At 39.5% G+C, this 16,791-nt stretch overlaps 1 protein-coding gene across 1 annotated transcript; it reads right to left on the bottom strand.

The window, feature by feature from the left end:
- Positions 1-230: 230 nt before the first annotated feature.
- On the bottom strand, positions 231-13,793 carry cacng1b (calcium channel, voltage-dependent, gamma subunit 1b). Its single transcript, XM_058049639.2, has 4 exons — positions 13,317-13,793; positions 1,366-1,440; positions 741-878; positions 231-670 (listed from the first exon to the last, which is right to left on the bottom strand). Exons 1-4 carry the CDS (start codon positions 13,555-13,557, stop codon positions 438-440), a joined length of 687 nt encoding a protein of 228 aa, XP_057905622.1. The 5' UTR covers positions 13,558-13,793; the 3' UTR covers positions 231-437.
- Positions 13,794-16,791: the final 2,998 nt, after the last annotated feature.

Genomic DNA, 16,791 nt, shown 5'->3' with positions numbered 1-16,791 from the left:
TTTTATTAATGAAATGTAATAAAATACATTCACTATCATTCATCATACAACTTTTCCCATAAAATGACATTAAAATGTGTTTGTTTTCACAACAAAGTTACCCATTATAATGTATATACTGTATGACAAAAATGTAAGATTGAAAATTAACACGATGTGATTCATGCACGATGTATGAAAATCCCAAAATTTTCTTGTAATATTGCAACTGGAACATTTGTATAGTCAACATTTATTCCCAAATGCTACGTTGGTCCAAAATATACAGCAACCGATACGTTGCGATATACCACGTTCTAAGTGTTTTCAATGTGCTGGTCATCCCTGTATTGTACTGCCGATTTTTTTTGGTGTCCAAATATCCAAGTAACATTTCAAGAGGACACATGGAATCATGCAACTTGTATGCCGTGAGCCTCCTTTGTGCAGGTGTAAAGCTAATCTAAGGTGTCAGGTTCAGCATCCATGCAGGTCTCCCAGGGGTTTCTGGGCATGTGGGGCATAGAAATAAGGAGGAGTGCCACTCCGCTGAGGATGAGGAGAGTGAAGGAGGCGCAGGCGCAGGTGAAGGACCATGAGTAGTAGTACTCAATCCAGATGGTCTCATCGCTGTCTATCATACGCTTGACGGACTGTCGCATAACTTCTACAGAGATGATGATGCAGAGACCTGTATGCGAGATAAATTAAGTTAAGTAGCTCCCATCTGGCATAAAAAATAGAGTGCTTATAATGATCACCTGCAAAGGCAAAGAACATCCCAGCAGGACGTAGCAGATAGTCCCGCCCCTTCCCAAAGGAGAAGATGACACAGAGCGTTCCCAAGATCATGAAGAACAGACTGAAAATGGCGATGGCCGCTGCAGAGATGTTGTACTCTGACAAAGTAGCACGGACTTAATGATTAGGGAGAGTGGATACGCCGCAATGCAACATGGCTTACATAATTCACTTATGACACACATAATTAGCCTTTCAATTAGCCTCTTGCACAAAACAATTTGTACAAAGCGGCACTGGATAATTCCATTTGCATGATAGATAAGATGCTGCAACAGCAATAACACACAGCAAAACAACAATATGGCCGCTTTCTGTCTCCCTGCAGGAAAAGCTCCAGCCGTGTGCTAGAAAATGATCCTGTTTGGTGGTGTCAACGTTCCTACTGCGGGAGGAACCATGCACACACAGTTTTTTTTTACATGTTGTTTCCTATCTCACCAACAGCAGTGATGAGGCAACAGCAGGTACTGGAAATATAAATTAAACAGGGACTGGAAGTCTAGCCAGAGCAGAAAAATATATTGGATATGACCACAGAGGTGGGGAACTCCATGCTTGTGTTTGCGACTGTATTATACCTACCCTTCTGGGTCTTCACTTCAAAAACTTCAGCTTCTTCTCCTGATGTAAAGTGTTTGAAGTAGGAGCAGTTTTTGGCTGCAGAAGAAGAAGGAAAGAGTCATACAGTATAACTAGAACTTAAAAGTATGCGTTCTCATTGCAAATGTATCCCACGTTACTCGCTGATGTTTTTGTTCATGCTGAAAGGCTTTCTCATTCCTCCAGCTTTCTTACTGTTACTTCTTTTAAAATCTTATTAGATTAGGATTTTTGTCTTCATAAAGATACAATAGTATCAGAATATTTGCACTTTACTCTCATAAATATCCAGTGTTCTCTCTTGTAATATTAAGATTGTATTAGTTAAAGTCTTTCAGCTTTTTTGGGAGGGGGGGGGGGTCTCTTAATATTTCCCCATTCTTCTCTAACATTTTAGATTTCCATTACATTCTCATAAAATTACGGTAAAAAGTCAATATCTGCGAAACAGGATTCATTCATTCATTCATTTTTTACTGCTTATCCTCACAAGGGTCACAGGGGTGCTGGAGCCTATCCCAGCTGTCTTTGTGCAACAAGCGGGGTACACCCTGGACTGGTCGCCAGCCAATCACAGGGCACATATAGACAAACAACCATTCACACTCACATTCATACCTATGGACAATTTGGAGTCGCCAATTAACCTAGCATGTTTTTGGAATGTGGGAGGAAACCGAACAGAACATGCAAACTCCACACAGAGAAGGCTGAGGGTGGAATTGAACTCGGGTCTCCAAGCTGTGAGGCCTGCGCGCTAACCACTTCGTCATGCAGCCCCGAAACAGGATTCCTTATTTCTAAATGGAATAGTCAAAGCATAGAAAATCAGTTTACAACCTTCTAAATAGTCTTTTATTAGAATCTTCTAAGCATTAAATAACACCCCTATAGTCACCTATACACTGGTATTACCCAATATAATAGACACAGTATGAGTAAATTAGCCATCTAAGGCATAAATAAGACCTGTGCTTGTGTGTGTTACCATAAATGTGGTCCCTTCAGGGGAGGGGAGTGGCAGGCGGACAGGAAGTAGGATGTAGGGATGTAGGGGTTCAGAGTTGAGTTACTGCAGCTACAGTAGCTTGGCTGGTTACATTAGGGATTATTGTGCCTGTTGTGGGATAATTGCAAAACTGCAACAAACGCCTGTTATTGTGGCGTTTGTGTTTCTCCGAACATTACTGACACCTGCTGACAAGTAAATAGAATCCTCATATATACTGTATGTGCCCTGTGATTGGCTAACAACCAATCGAGGGTGTACTACGCCTCTCACCTGAAGTCAGCTGGGATAGGTTCCAGCATACCCACAACCCTAGTGAGGATAAGCGGCATAGAAAATGGATGGATGGATGTACACAACGTGGCAAGAGTCGTAACTTATCTATTTTATTCACTAAAGGTTGCACATTAGTGAGGAAAATGTTGGTTGTGTCATGTTAGCTTGAGCTTAGCGAACATGTTATCTTGAGCTTAACTAGCATGTTAGCTTGGGCTTAGCTAGTATTCCTCTGCGCCTGCCGTGCCTTTGTTTACATTCTGAACGCCGCATTCGAGCGCTTTCCCCCGGCTGGGTTGGTGTGTGTAGACTCTGGTACTACAGAACTCTCAGAGACAAGTCAAAAATCGGTGATAACAACGTTGTCGCTGCTAAATCCAATACTCAAAAGCTCTTGTCGAGTGTAAGATGTTAAACCAGCAAAATAATACGACAAAGCTGCAAATGTTGATGAGATGCTGGGGTTTGCTGGGTGTATGCTCCGCCATCTTGCCCAAGTATAGTTCTTTCTTGAAGACACACGTCATTTTCAATTTTTTGATAATACAAATGAGGTTGAATTTGTATCAAAATAGGACATTTATAACAAAAACGAAGACATTCTATGTAAAAATGTATGCTCAACAGCAGCCATGGGCTTGTAATATATGATTTTTCTCTTAAATCATATGCTTCATTATATTAAAAGTACATTTCTTGTTAAGTTAAGCATTTTCTTGTAATATTCCAACTTAATTCTTACAAAATACCTTTTTTTATTCCAATGTTATTACATTAATCTGTTGAAGGTGCAAATACAATTTCATTGTAGCCCCAGTACTCATTCACTGCATTCTAATAAATAGAAAAATAGTGTGTACGTATACATATATGGCCATCATAGCATTGCTAAAACAACACATTTAATGGTGGCATGCTATGCATTGTTACATTCATAGACTTTGCCCAAAATATGTTTGCTGTCTCTAAGGGCAGCCGAGCTGAGTGGAGGTGGAGGGGATGTAAAGGCCAAATGAATGGCCCCACTTTTCACCACCCTTTCTCTCTGAGATTAAACCCATAAAGCTCTTTCTGTCCACACCAATGGACTATATGTGTGTGTGTGTGTGTATGTGTGTGAGCACATACTGTATGAGTGTGTGTGAGTGTGTGTGTGTGTGTGTGTGTGAGCACATACTGTATGAAGTAGTGTATATATTCACACCAGGCAACAGAGGAGCTGTTTGTTACTCAGGATGAGAAAGAATCACTAAAGAGGTTACCTAGCAACAGGCTGCTCCTGCAGCTGGTCCTGGCTGGTCCAATCTATTTATCCACATGTTAAACTGCACTTTTTGGAAATTTTAACCATCATCCACAATCCTTGTGTGAGACATGAACACATATGTTTTACTCTTTTCTGTGTTCTAAAGATATAAAAACAGATAAAAAGACGCAGCTAAGAATGCTTGTAATGGGAAGCAATAGCGATATTGTTATAATTATTATTAACATTGTTATGTTGAAGAATGACGTTACTGAGGTATTTACTCCTTGCCACACTACTAACCGGCTAGCGACTAGCTTCACCAGACACTCACCTGCAGTGCATCAGCACCGGTAAGGTTACATGGTAAGGTTACATATCAGAACTGTGTTTTTGTTTTGAAAAGTTAATGCTAGGCTGCACTGTGGTCAAGTGGTTAGTGCGCAAGTTAGGAGACCCAAGTTCAATTCCACCCTCAGCCATCTCTGTGTGGAGTTTGTTCTCCCCGTGCATGCGTGGGTTTTCTCCGGGTACTTCGGTTTCCTCCTACATTCCAAAAACATGCTAGGTTAATTGGCGACTCCAAATTGTCCATAGGTATGAATGTGAGTGTGAATGGTTGTTTGTCTATATGTGCCCTGTGATTGGCTGGCGACCAGTCCAGGGTGTACCCCGCCTCAAGTCTGAAGACAGCTGGGGTAGGCTCCAGCACCCCCGCGACCCTCATGAGGATAAGCGGTAGAAAATGAATGAATTAAAAGTTAATGCTAGGTAGTGTCTGTGGACGCCATTACGTGCAGTAATGAGCTGTCTCTTTTTATCTGTTTTTATATCTTTAGAATGCACAGAAAAGAGAAAAACGTGTGTTTATGATTCCAAATTCTAAAGAAAGTGCAGTTTTCCTTTAAAGGGATAGTTCAGATTTTTTGGCATGAAGTTGTATGGCATCCCCATCACCTGTGAGCCGGGTTCTGGTTGGAGTTCAGTGATGAGGAACGTAATTCCGGTTAGTTGATGGGCCCACTTAAGTAAAGTGTTTGGCTTCTCCAAACAATATGTTCAAAAGGATAATACATTTGCATCCTTGGAAAAATCAGACCTCACAATTGCTCAGCGTTACTTTCTCTCCAGTTGTATCACTATCAGCGCTGTCATCTGACCATTGATGTGTACGTGTTTCACTGCGGTTTTGAAGTCTGATTTTTTTCAAGGAGGCATTTTTGTTATGCAAATGTATTACTCTTTTGCAGTGTTGGGCACGTTACTTTAAAAAAGTAATTGGTTATAGTTACTTCTCAAAAAAAGTAATGGAGTTACTCGACTACAAAAGTAACTAGTTACCAGTAAAAGTACCTATTGCCCCCCTCCTTCCACACAGCAAAGACGGGTATCATTACCGAGGTTTGCATTTATTGCAGTCTACAGGTGTTTCAGTGGGTTTGAGTTGCTCACACAAGATGTGGACAAAGTTTTTTTTCGGGGACATCATGTACATTTGACCTTTGACATCAACGAGGTTAAAGTAGTGTCTGTACTTCTATTTGGCAAACGCTGTCTCCTCACTAGACTCCTCCTCACTCGCCATCTCTCGCTATGCGGCCCGCCCAACCAAGTTCTCTGATTGGCTGAAAGCGCAATCTTACTAAACCTTAGCCAATCCTCATTGCTTATGTGCTCTAAACACCCGCCCACTCAAGTTCTCTGATTGGCTGAAAATGCAATCTTACTAAACCTTAGCCAAATGTGGTTATCTCACCCCCTCCCTTGTCACTCTGCAACGCTCGCACACTCACACTGCGCTGCAGATTGGTTATGAAGTTGCTGATATATTTTTAGGCGACTTCAGTAACGTACAGTAACGGGGTGTCAAAAATGGTAACGGCGTTATGCTGACAGTAAAAGTAATTAGTTAGATTAACTGTTACTGAAAAATGTAAACTATTTTATTCCCATCACTGCTCTTTTGTTTGGAGAATCCAAAGTCATTACTTAGGTGGCCCCACCAACTAACCGGAACTACGTTCGTCATCTCCGAAATCCAACCACAACTCGGCTCACGGGATAAAATAGGAGGTAAATCACCATTGATGCACTACACTGCTGATGGGGATGTCATACAACTGCACTCTGCCAATTTTTACACTTCTTCATGTATTTTGAAATTCCAAAAAGTAATTCACATAATGTTATCTATATCTATACATACATGGTATGTATAATTGCAATACACAACAGTTGTGAGTTTTCTAGGCCCTGCATCACACAGCACGAACCCACAGGGTATGACAAAAGCTTTGTTCCGTCCTACTTTTTTTTTTTTATCAGAGCGCCTCATGCAATATCCATTTAAATAACCAGCAGCGCCACCCATCCTATTCACATTGACCCAGAATTAGGCGGTCATTCTGTGCTGCTAGAAAAAGAAACAGCATCATCACCTCCAGTGGAGAAAACAAGATCTATTTAGAAAGAAGGATGAAGCTGAAAGAAGCAAACACTTTGAATGGCAGGTGGACTGATGAAAATGACGTTTACCTTTCCAATCACTCCCCCGGAACTAAATGTCTATTAGTCATACTGCAAGGTCAATGATGCATTCACATGGCCTTCTTATTTGTGTCAGCTTCATCAAAGCTTGTTACAAATCAGTTCATAAATGCACCAATCGCTCTTATCTGTGAATAACATCTACTATATCGATATTCCTGTGATCCAACTACATCAATCTGTGTTCGGCAAGTTGACATTGAGTTTTGTAGCACTTTTAATAATAGAGACGTTAATATTATTGCACTTTTATTGAAAACACATCCTCATTCCAAGCCTTTTCACTTCCTGGTTTGCTGGCGAGCAGTCTTTTGCAAGGCAAAGATGCATGCCGAGGTCTTATAAAATGCACTACTGCCACATTTGTGGCTGTTTTTTTGGCTTACAAATGCACCAAACATGATTTCTCCTATTGTGGAGTTGCATCATCACCTCTTTTGTTTGTTTGTTTTGACTTTTTCCTTATTACGGAGTCGCCACAGCAGCTCTTTTGTGGTCTGCATACTGATATTTGGCTTGAGCCCTTTATATTCCTATATAAAAAAAAGAAATTTGAGGCTAACTGGTAAGCTCGCCTCACAGCTAGGAGACCCAAGTTCAATTCCACCCTCTGCCATCTCTGTGTGGAGTTTGCATGTTCTCCCCGTGCATGCGTGGGTTTTCTCCGGGTACTCCGGTTTCCTCCCACATTCCAAAAACATGCTAGGCTAATTGGTGACTCCAAATTGTCCATAGGTATGAATGTGAGTGTGAATGGTTGTTTGTCTATATGTGCCCTGTGATTGGCTGGCGACCAGTCCAGGGTGTATCCCACTTCTTGCCCCACGACAGCTGGGATAGGCTCCAGCACCCCCGCGACCCTCGTGAGGATAAGCGGTCGAAAATGAATGAATGAATGGTTAGCTCGCAAGCGACGCAATCCTTCACATGCTTCACTGAATATTTTCAGGTGTTTACCAAACATGACGTTACAATTCCAGCATTTGCTGACTCAAGTAAAATCTGCTCTGGCTCTCATATTATTAAAAAGTTGAGTTGAAATGGAGGTAATACCTCCCCCACTTCCTTATGAACGAAAATGTGATAATGGAAAACCAAAGCTCAGAACGCCTACTCACACCATGGAAAAGGGGTATTGGTAACACTTGGTATCCATGGTATCCACTAACTCCATGCAAACTCAGCTCCATGGCTTCCTTGCACTGTGTCTTTATACTTGTCTCCTTTACGGACGCCATTGCAAAAGCCCACCCATCATTCCGTACATCGCTCATTAGCTATTCAATGTGTCAGTCATCAATATGGCCGCAGCTACGTACGTCAGAAGAGGACTGGTACATTCTTACACGCTATTGTGCCACAACAGACAAGAAAACGTGTTTGCTGTTGTTTTGAGCAAGACGTCAGTCAAATGTGTGGCTAACCAGATTTACATGGAAAATACTGTACAGACGTCCCTACCATGATAATGAATTTCCCCAATGTAGGAGTCAATATTAATAAATGCAGTATTTTTGTAGTCGGAGCATAACATTATTAAATCAAGGTAAACATCAAATAACACCCCTATAGTCAACTTTGAACTCCCATTATTCTTTGTTTACATCACATTGAGCAGGCTACGGGGTCACTACAGAGACATAACAAGCGAGCTAGCTAGTTAGCCTCTCCGACTTACCTACTCTAAACTTTAAAAAGTGTTTCAAACGTGTTTCAAAATGTACCACTTCCACACGGAATGAGAGGACAACCTTTTTTTTATTGATTTTAGCCACCCACTGCAATATGGCATGCAATAACACCCCTATATTCACATTTGCTCGCCTATTATTCTTTGTTTACACCACATTAAGCAGGCTACGGAGTCACTACAGAGACATAACAAACAAGCTAGCTAGTTAGCCTTTCGAATTTACCTACTCTAAACTTAAAAAAATGTTTCAAACGTGTTTTGAAAAATGTACCACTTCCACACAGAATGAGAGGAGAACCTTTTATTTAATGATTTTAGCCACCCAATGCAATATGGCATGAAATAACACCCCTAGATTAACTTTTGCACGCCTATTACTCTTTGTTTACACCACATTAAGCAGGCTACAGGGTGACTAGAGACATAACAAACGAGCTAGCTAGTTAGCCTCTCCGATTTACCTACTCTAAACTTTAAAAAGTGTTTCAAAAGTGTTTCAAAAATGTACCACTTCTGCACAGAATGAGAAGAGAACCTTTTTCTAATGATTTTAGTCATCCAATGCAGTATGGCATGAAATAACACCCCTATATTCACCTTTGCACTCATATTATTCTTTGTTTACACCACATTAAGCAGGCTACGGGGTCACTAGAGAGACATAACAGCGAGTTAGCCTCTCAAATTTACTTACTCTAAACTTTAAAAAGGGTTTCAAAATAAGTGGGGCAGAAGGACAAACAAACCAAAAATTTACCACTTCCACATGAGAGAATGAGAATGATCATTTTTAACAATCTTAGCCATGCAATGCAATATTGCATGAAATAACACCCGTATATTCACCTTTACACGCCTATTATTTTTTGTTTACACCACATTGTGCAGGTTAGTGAACAGAATACTACATATGACTTGTCTTTTTGACTAATAATAGGACATAATCAACCAGGAAACGCCAATCATTTGTTAATTATAAAAAAAAACGTGATACAGTGAGGGCGTGATGTTTGAACCGCAATGTAGCAAGGCAAGACATTGTATTTTTTCAGCTTCTTTTAAAATGCTAATTGTTTTCTCACAATATTAGAGCTTTTCCTGTAGGGCATAGAGTCCTTATCTGTCAGCTCTTTCTAGGAAGGTTCCATGCAGGTGCTTTGACAGCAAATCCTGCCTCCATAATTATCCAACAAGACGATCTGGAGACCTTCAATCCGCACGTACGATACGCCGTAAAAGCCCCCTTTGGACAGTTGTAACAGATCTTCCCTCCTCATCATCGGAAGAATCCCTGCCTGTATCCACCCACGTAACCCCTCCTCAATTCTCTTCATCCACCCTATGGAGTCCCCCAGGTGGACTTTTAACTGGCGAGATGTAGCTCTAAGCCACACTTTATTAAGGCCTGTCCTGATGTGGAGGTGCAAGAACCCCCGGGCTAAGTCAAAGGGAGTCAGACTGAAATCTCCACACTGAGACTGTGGGCACGCACACACAGCCAGAGGCTAGCTGCTCTTTGGAAGGCACAAATGTCTATTTTGTGACTCAGAATCTAACTAGAACTCAGGTTGAAAATTAGACCTTCTTAAATCTTAATGTTGAAGATCCAACATTTATTTCAAAAATGAACAAAAACAGAGAGCGGTCCAAAGCGAAGAGCATTTGTTGTGTTGAGTGTTTCATTGCCAACATATGTGCTGGCATGTGTCTTCTGGAGGGAGCAGTGAAAGAAGTACAGATGGAGATAAAGGGAACCGAGTAACACAAGATAGGATAAAATAATGCTTGTACTTATGTTTAGGAGCTTTGGTTTGCAACCTACTTTCTTCTCTATTTCTGGAACAAGGACCTAGCTGAATGCCAGGCAAGCGATTAGCAGGACTCTGGATGGAGTTACTTTTTGTCTTCATGTTGCCTGAAAACTTACAATTTTCATATCCCTGAAACGATTTTAGCCACCCAATGCAGTATGGCATGAAACAACACCCCTATATTCACCCCTTGCACGCCTATTATTCTTTCTTTACACCACATTAAGCAGGCTACGGGGTCACTACAGAGAAATAACAGATGGCTAGCGAGTGAGCTAGTGAGCTAGCGAGTTAGCCTTTACGATTTACTTACTCTGAACTTAAGAAAGTGTTTCAAACAAAGTGGGGCAAACGGACAAACAAGCCAAAAATATACCACTTCCACATGGAATGAGAGAATGACAATGATCGTTCTTAACAATCTTAGCCATGCAATGCAATATTGCATGAAATAACACTTTAATAACTTACTTTCTTCTCTATTTCTGGCACAAGGACCTAGCTGAATGCCAGGCAAGCGATTAGCAGGACTCTTCTAATAAAAGATGGAGATACTTTGTCTCCACATTTTGTCTTCATGTTGCATTAAAAAGTACAAATTTCAAATCCCTGAAATGTTACCGCCATCCCTAGTTGGGAATAATTGGACTAGATCAACTACTTTGACACTTTAAACCTTAATTATATTATATAAATTAATTTCATTTAATTAATTAATTTATATTAATTAAATATTGAGGTTTCCACCTTTGGTCGGTTCATTATTATGTTTTGTTGTTTTTAAACTTTCGGAACTTATAATAAAATATTATATTTTCATTAAAGTGATTAAATTTAGACATTTTTATTTGTAAATATTTATTTTATTTGTTAAACAGAAATCTTAAAAGTTGTCTATTTATGACATTCATTTTCAAATATATTAATTAAATTTAATTAATGACATTACATTTTTTTTATATAATTTTAAAAACTGTTATTAAAAAACACAACACAACTTATTTACCTTTTGCCAATTTCTTGTGTAATTTCTTGGTTAAAGACAGCCATTCAACAAATAAAAAATAATGTAATAGATTAAGATGGAAATAGTGACATTTACATGACTATAGTATACAGTATATGAACTATGACAAATATGTACTCTATAATACCATAAATTTGAAAAAACATGAAAACAGAATTTGGCCAAGATGGTAATCATGTTGGGTTTTCACTTTATATCTAAAAATATATTTAAATGTAATATAAATATTAGAGATGCTCCACAGATAATGGCCAATTGCCATAAAAAAACATATGCTGATATGATGTGCAACCATATGCTGAATGATTGTCCATGTTGTCCCGTATTGCGGCGAGGATCAACAGCTCATGAATTGACAGTTTGACACATGCTACACCAATCCATGCCAGTGTGTTGGATCACTCCCTTATCAAACATATTGCCGTTGGACTTATCTTGCATCTATATTTACACGTTTGCCAAGCTTTGTAACACAGTGACATTTTGTTTTTTCAAACCAACAAGCATTGCAGTTTGGAGCTCGATTTTGCCCCACAGGGAAGTGTATATCACGTTCTGTTCTAATATTTTCAAGTGTCGAACAATTTTGTTTTCTTGTTGTCATTATACTAATTGTGTCGTGTCCTCAAAGCACTATTCGTGTGTGGTTGTTTCATGAGCAGAAACACATAGTATGCCCATCCCCAATATATATTTACCTTATATATAAGAATATAATATACACAAAATGTAATGTATACTTATACTGTATATCATTTTTCATATTTTCTCCACTCTCCAGTCGATTTAGACTTAACTTCTACCATATCTTACTTATTGTGTGGAAATATGGGGTAATAACTATAAAAGCAATCTTCACTCGCTAAATGTACTGCAAAAAAGGTCAGTAAGGATAATTCATAATGCCGCCTACAGAGAACATACTAACTCCTTATTTCTAAAATCACAAATACTTAAACTTGCTGATATAGTTCATCTTCAAACAGCTAAAATAATGCATAAGGCTAAAAATAACCAATTAGCTAAAAATGTCATCCAATACTTCTCTACAAGGGAGGAGAAATATGATCTCAGGGAAGAACTACATTTGAAACACTTCTATGCTAGGACTACGTTAAAAAGCCATAGCATTTCAGTATGTGGAATCAAACTATGGAATGGATTGAGTAAGGAAATCAAACAATGCACAACGATGAGCCAATTCAAGAAACAATACAAGCAGTTGATGTTTGCTAAATACAAGGATGAAGAGTCTTGAACCAGTCATGATGTGCTATACATACCACTATATTGACACTTACTATGGTACCCATTATGTCATTGGATGCTCATATCACCTCCTACTTTGGTACGTGACAATTTAAAATTAAATTAAATTAAATTAAATTAAATTAAATTAAATTAAATTAAATTAAATTAAATTAAATTAAATTAAATTAAATTAAATTAAATTAAATTAAATTAAATTAAATTAAATTAAATTAAATTAAATTAAATTAAATTAGGGACGGCACGGCGGTCTAGTGGTTAGTGCGCAGACCTCACAGCTAGGAGACCAGGGTTCAATTCCACCCTCGGGCATCTCTGTGTGGAGTTTGCATGTTCTCCCCGTGCACGCGTGGGTTTTCTCCGGGTACTCCGGTTTCCTCCCACATTCCAAAAACATGCTAGGTTAATGATGACTTGGTTGGTGACTCCAAATTGTCCATGGGTATGAATGTGAGTGTGAATGGTTGTTTGTCTATATGTGCCCTGTGATTGGCTGGCGACCAGTCCAGGGTGTACCCCGCCTCTCGCCCGAAGACAGCTGGGATAGGCTCCAGCACCCCCCGCGACCCTCGTGAGGAAAAAGCGGTAGAAAATGAATGAATGAATGAATAAATTAAATTAAATTAAATTAAATTAAATTAAATTAAATTAAATTAAATTAAATTAAATTAAATTAAATTAAATTAAATTAAATTAAATTCTAAATGCAGGAAGTGAACAAATGTAACAGTTACTGATTGTAAAAGTACCAGATGGAGGGGTAGGATTTAATAAGCTTTGCTTCTTCCTACTCCTTTTGGACATGTGGAACTGTGAACTGATTATGTGATGCACTCAATGCATGTTCAAATGAAATTAAACCATTACCAATACCAAGTTACCAAAAATTGTTCCCTACCCTGTAAAAGAAACATGAAAAAAATGTTTGATCATGATGTTTCTCCACTGCTGCTTCTCTAAAGTCCCAGATCCAATTTGAACTCGAACTGAAGTAACCCAAAATGGTTCACCGAGCAGACATCAACAAAGTGCCCTTAAGTGAGGCGGCGTCATACCTCCAGGTAAGCTGATGGGTCCACAGCCTTTGCCCTGGGGGTCCTCCTCCACGATGAAGATGCTTTTTTTGCACAGCCTCCAGAGGCCAAAATGGGCCGCCTCGCAGGTGGCGTTGAACTTGTCCACACGGGGGCTCAGCACTGCCCAGTGGTCGGTTACAACGGCGGCCAGCATTGCCGACATGCCCACCACGATGACCACGGAGGTGATCTTGACCTTGGTGGCCTGCTCCTCAAACATGCCGCAGTGTAGGTGTGAGCCTATAAAGACACTTTATGGCTTCTTCTTGGAGGTTCTTCTCCACACTTCTTCTCTGCTCGGCTCCTTTTTCTTCCTCTGCCTTGTGCCTGGTGGTCCTTACAAAAAAGAAGAAGGGGGACCTGATAACACTGCCCTAGTTTCTACCTCTGCGCTCTTCCTCTCCCTCACTAGTTCTATTTGGTGAGGACACTGGCCAGATGAGACCTACTCCTACTCGGATGTGTTTCCCACTCCGAACCTATAACGTGACCACTCTGATGTCATCTTAGGGTCATTTATCGCCTTTCTCTCTGAGCTGCTTCAAGCTCATTTGTTTCTGGTGCTGCGTGTCCTGGGACTATTTCCTTTATTACAAGCTGATCTAGTTCCTCAGCCAATCAGGAGTCATCATTTCAGACCTGATGGCAGGAGGTGATCCACATTGGGAGACACGGTCCTCATTGTGTACCTCTAAAACAACCATTGTCTTCAGGTGAAAAGATCTAACTTTTTCCCCTGGACAGCGATAATGTTGTAATCCACTACAAAATGTGGGAGGGAAGCACTTGAGAAAAAAAGTAACGGATCTCACGGGCACAATCATCCTCTTTTTCATCCAGTCCTACAGCAAATGGACGGGCTTTTTTTAAATCGCTGTGCCCCACTTTAGTCAAAAGTCTGGCCCATTTTCAACCCTGATAACGCAACTGGGCTTTTCACTCTACAAAGGAAAGCAAAAGGAAGAAGAAAGTCGTTTAAGAGACTAATATGATGCAATTCCCAAAGGGAACGAGTTACCTGAAAAACAGCTGCAAAGAAAAACACTTGAAGACACTTGACTCAATCAACACCAGCCATTGTTCCCTATAAGTATCGGCCATTTTTGACGATTATACACAGAATATTGTGTTCTTGTGCTATATACGTAGATGGTATGTTATATACCAAAAAAGACTAGACACTCATCTTTCATCAGGAAAAAAATTTGTTTCTGCATTTTTCTGTTCTTTAGTAAGCAATAATAGAACACAGGTATATTTCAGCAAAATGTGGGGGGCTGTACGGCGTGTGAGTGGTTAACGCGCAGGCCTCACAGCTAGGATGACCCGAGTTCAATTCCACTCTCGGCCATCTCTGTGTGGAGTTTGCATTTTCTCGTGTTCCGTGCATGCGTGGGTTTCCTCCCACATTCCAAAAACATGCTAGGTTAATTGGCGACTCCAAATTGTCCATAGGTATGAATGTGAGTGTGAATGGTTGTTTGTCTATATGTGCCCTGTGATTGGCTGGGCACTAGTCCAGGGTGTACCTGTGTCTGATAAATACACAAAGTGTAATACAACATTGATATTTATATAAGATTAAACAAAACAACTTTAATACAAACCTAATAATTCAACAAAAGAAAACTATCAATAATAATAATTAAATCAATACAAACACAATGTTTACAATCAGTAAATATATAAAAGCTTAGCAGAGGAGTAAATAATATTCTTACATTTGATGAGGATGTTGAGTAAGTACGTTAAATATAAATCTAATACATTCAATAAAATAGCATTAAATTTACATAAATAATCAGTAAATACAAATCTAAAATACAATTAATGGATGATAAAATGGTTAGGTTGTTTGTCTATATGTGCGCTGTGATTGGCTGGCGACCAGTCCAGGGTGTACCCCGCCTCTTGTCTGAAGACAGCTGGGATAGGCTCCAGCACCCCCATGACCCTTAAGCGGTAGAAAATGAATGAATGAATATTTAGCCAAAATATCCATGCAACTATGCTACAACATAAGAAATGGTTGGTTCGCATGAAAATAACAATTTATTTACAAATATAACTCCATGAGTTATCTACCATTTTCACATGTGGAACTTATGCATGTGTGCATGGTTTAAAATTTCCCTTCCTGCTTGCTGTGGAGTGTTTTAGTACATAGGAAGATGCATGCCGAGCTCTTATAAAATGCACTTCTGCCTTGTGGTCATCTGTACGGCTTAAAACTAAACATGATCTCTTCTATTGTGCAGTTCCTTCATGACCTCTTTTTTGCCTTTTGTGCACCCCCCCCCATAAAATCTGTATAAATACATGTTTGGGATAAGGGATATAAGGGATTCGGGTTGGAGTTGATAATAAACAGCAATTGTCTTTTTAAAATGTCTGCTTTCAATATACAGCTTTAGCATTTTTGCTTAGGTTTTCTACATCATCTCTAATGTATTTGTAATGTAATGCATTTTGCAGGACTACCAGTGTGTAAAAAACTCAGGTCGAGCCAGTAATCGGGGTGAGAAACTGGTATTAGTAACCCTGTTTACAGCCACGCCCATATAAGGAAGTCCACTCCTTTGTGACATCACAAAGTGGCAGTTTTTTCCACGCCTGAAACCGAGCATTTTGAGTTATCCCAAACTTCTTTCAGGGCTCACTTCAAATGCGCAAACCTCATTATCTGAAACTTTGGCATGGTTTAACACGAGAATACATTATAACTACATTTAAAGGTCAGAAAAAATGGAAAAAATCATAATAGGTCCCCTTTAAGGCAGAAAGGTCATCCACAGCATCTATATATATAATAATCTATAATAGAATTCAATTACCTTAACTGATGCAAGTGAGGCCTGCAGTTCTTGGGATGTTGTTGTGGGGTCTTTTGTGACCTCTTGGGGTCATTTTGGTTGGCCAGCCACTCCTGGGAAGGTTCACTACTATTTCATGTTTTTACCATTTGTGGATAATGGCTCTCACTGTGGTTTGCTGGAGTTTGCTGATATCAGAGATCTTAAATGCGGGTCAAGACAATCTTGGTTAGCACGCAGGCCTCACAGCTAGGAGACCTGAGTTCTATTCCACCTTCGACCATCTCTGTGTGGAGTATCACTTTCCAGTCAAGTTAAATCATGCTAAAAAAAAATGTTTGTTCAATTTTATTTGTTCTATATTTTTAAAATATTTTTAAATATTTTTTAAATATAATTTTCCCCTGTAGTATACAGTACATATATACAATGTCATTATGCAACTTCATTTAGTTACATTTTATAGAGCACTGTTCTATTTCTTTTGTATATTCAATTACATTGTTTATCTTTACGGCTGCACAGCGGTCGAGTGGTTAGCATGCATGCCTCATAGCTAGGAGACCCGAGTTCAATTCCATCTCTCTAGGTTAATTGGTGACTCCAAATTGTCCATAGGTATGAATGTGAGTGTGAATGGT

The sequence above is a fragment of the Doryrhamphus excisus genome, linkage group LG16, assembly GCF_037039965.1.
Source record: "Doryrhamphus excisus strain RoL-2023G ecotype Guam linkage group LG16, RoL_Dexc_Guam_v1.1, whole genome shotgun sequence".
In the NCBI taxonomy this organism is placed as follows: domain Eukaryota; kingdom Metazoa; phylum Chordata; class Actinopteri; order Syngnathiformes; family Syngnathidae; genus Doryrhamphus; species Doryrhamphus excisus.
Note: the sequence above shows the minus strand (reverse complement) of the source record. Positions and strands in the feature narration are given on the sequence as shown.

Bases quoted from the DNA above. Each gene is read 5' to 3' on its own strand.
- cacng1b (XM_058049639.2), bottom strand. From the start codon at position 13,557: ATGTTTGAGGAGCAGGCCACCAAGGTCAAGATCACCTCCGTGGTCATC. The intron at 879-1,365 runs GTAGGTATAATA...CTACTTTGTCAG, and splicing joins TGAAGTGAAGACCCAGAAGG to AGTACAACATCTCTGCAGCG. The intron at 671-740 runs GTGATCATTATA...TCTCGCATACAG, and splicing joins GATGTTCTTTGCCTTTGCAG to GTCTCTGCATCATCATCTCT.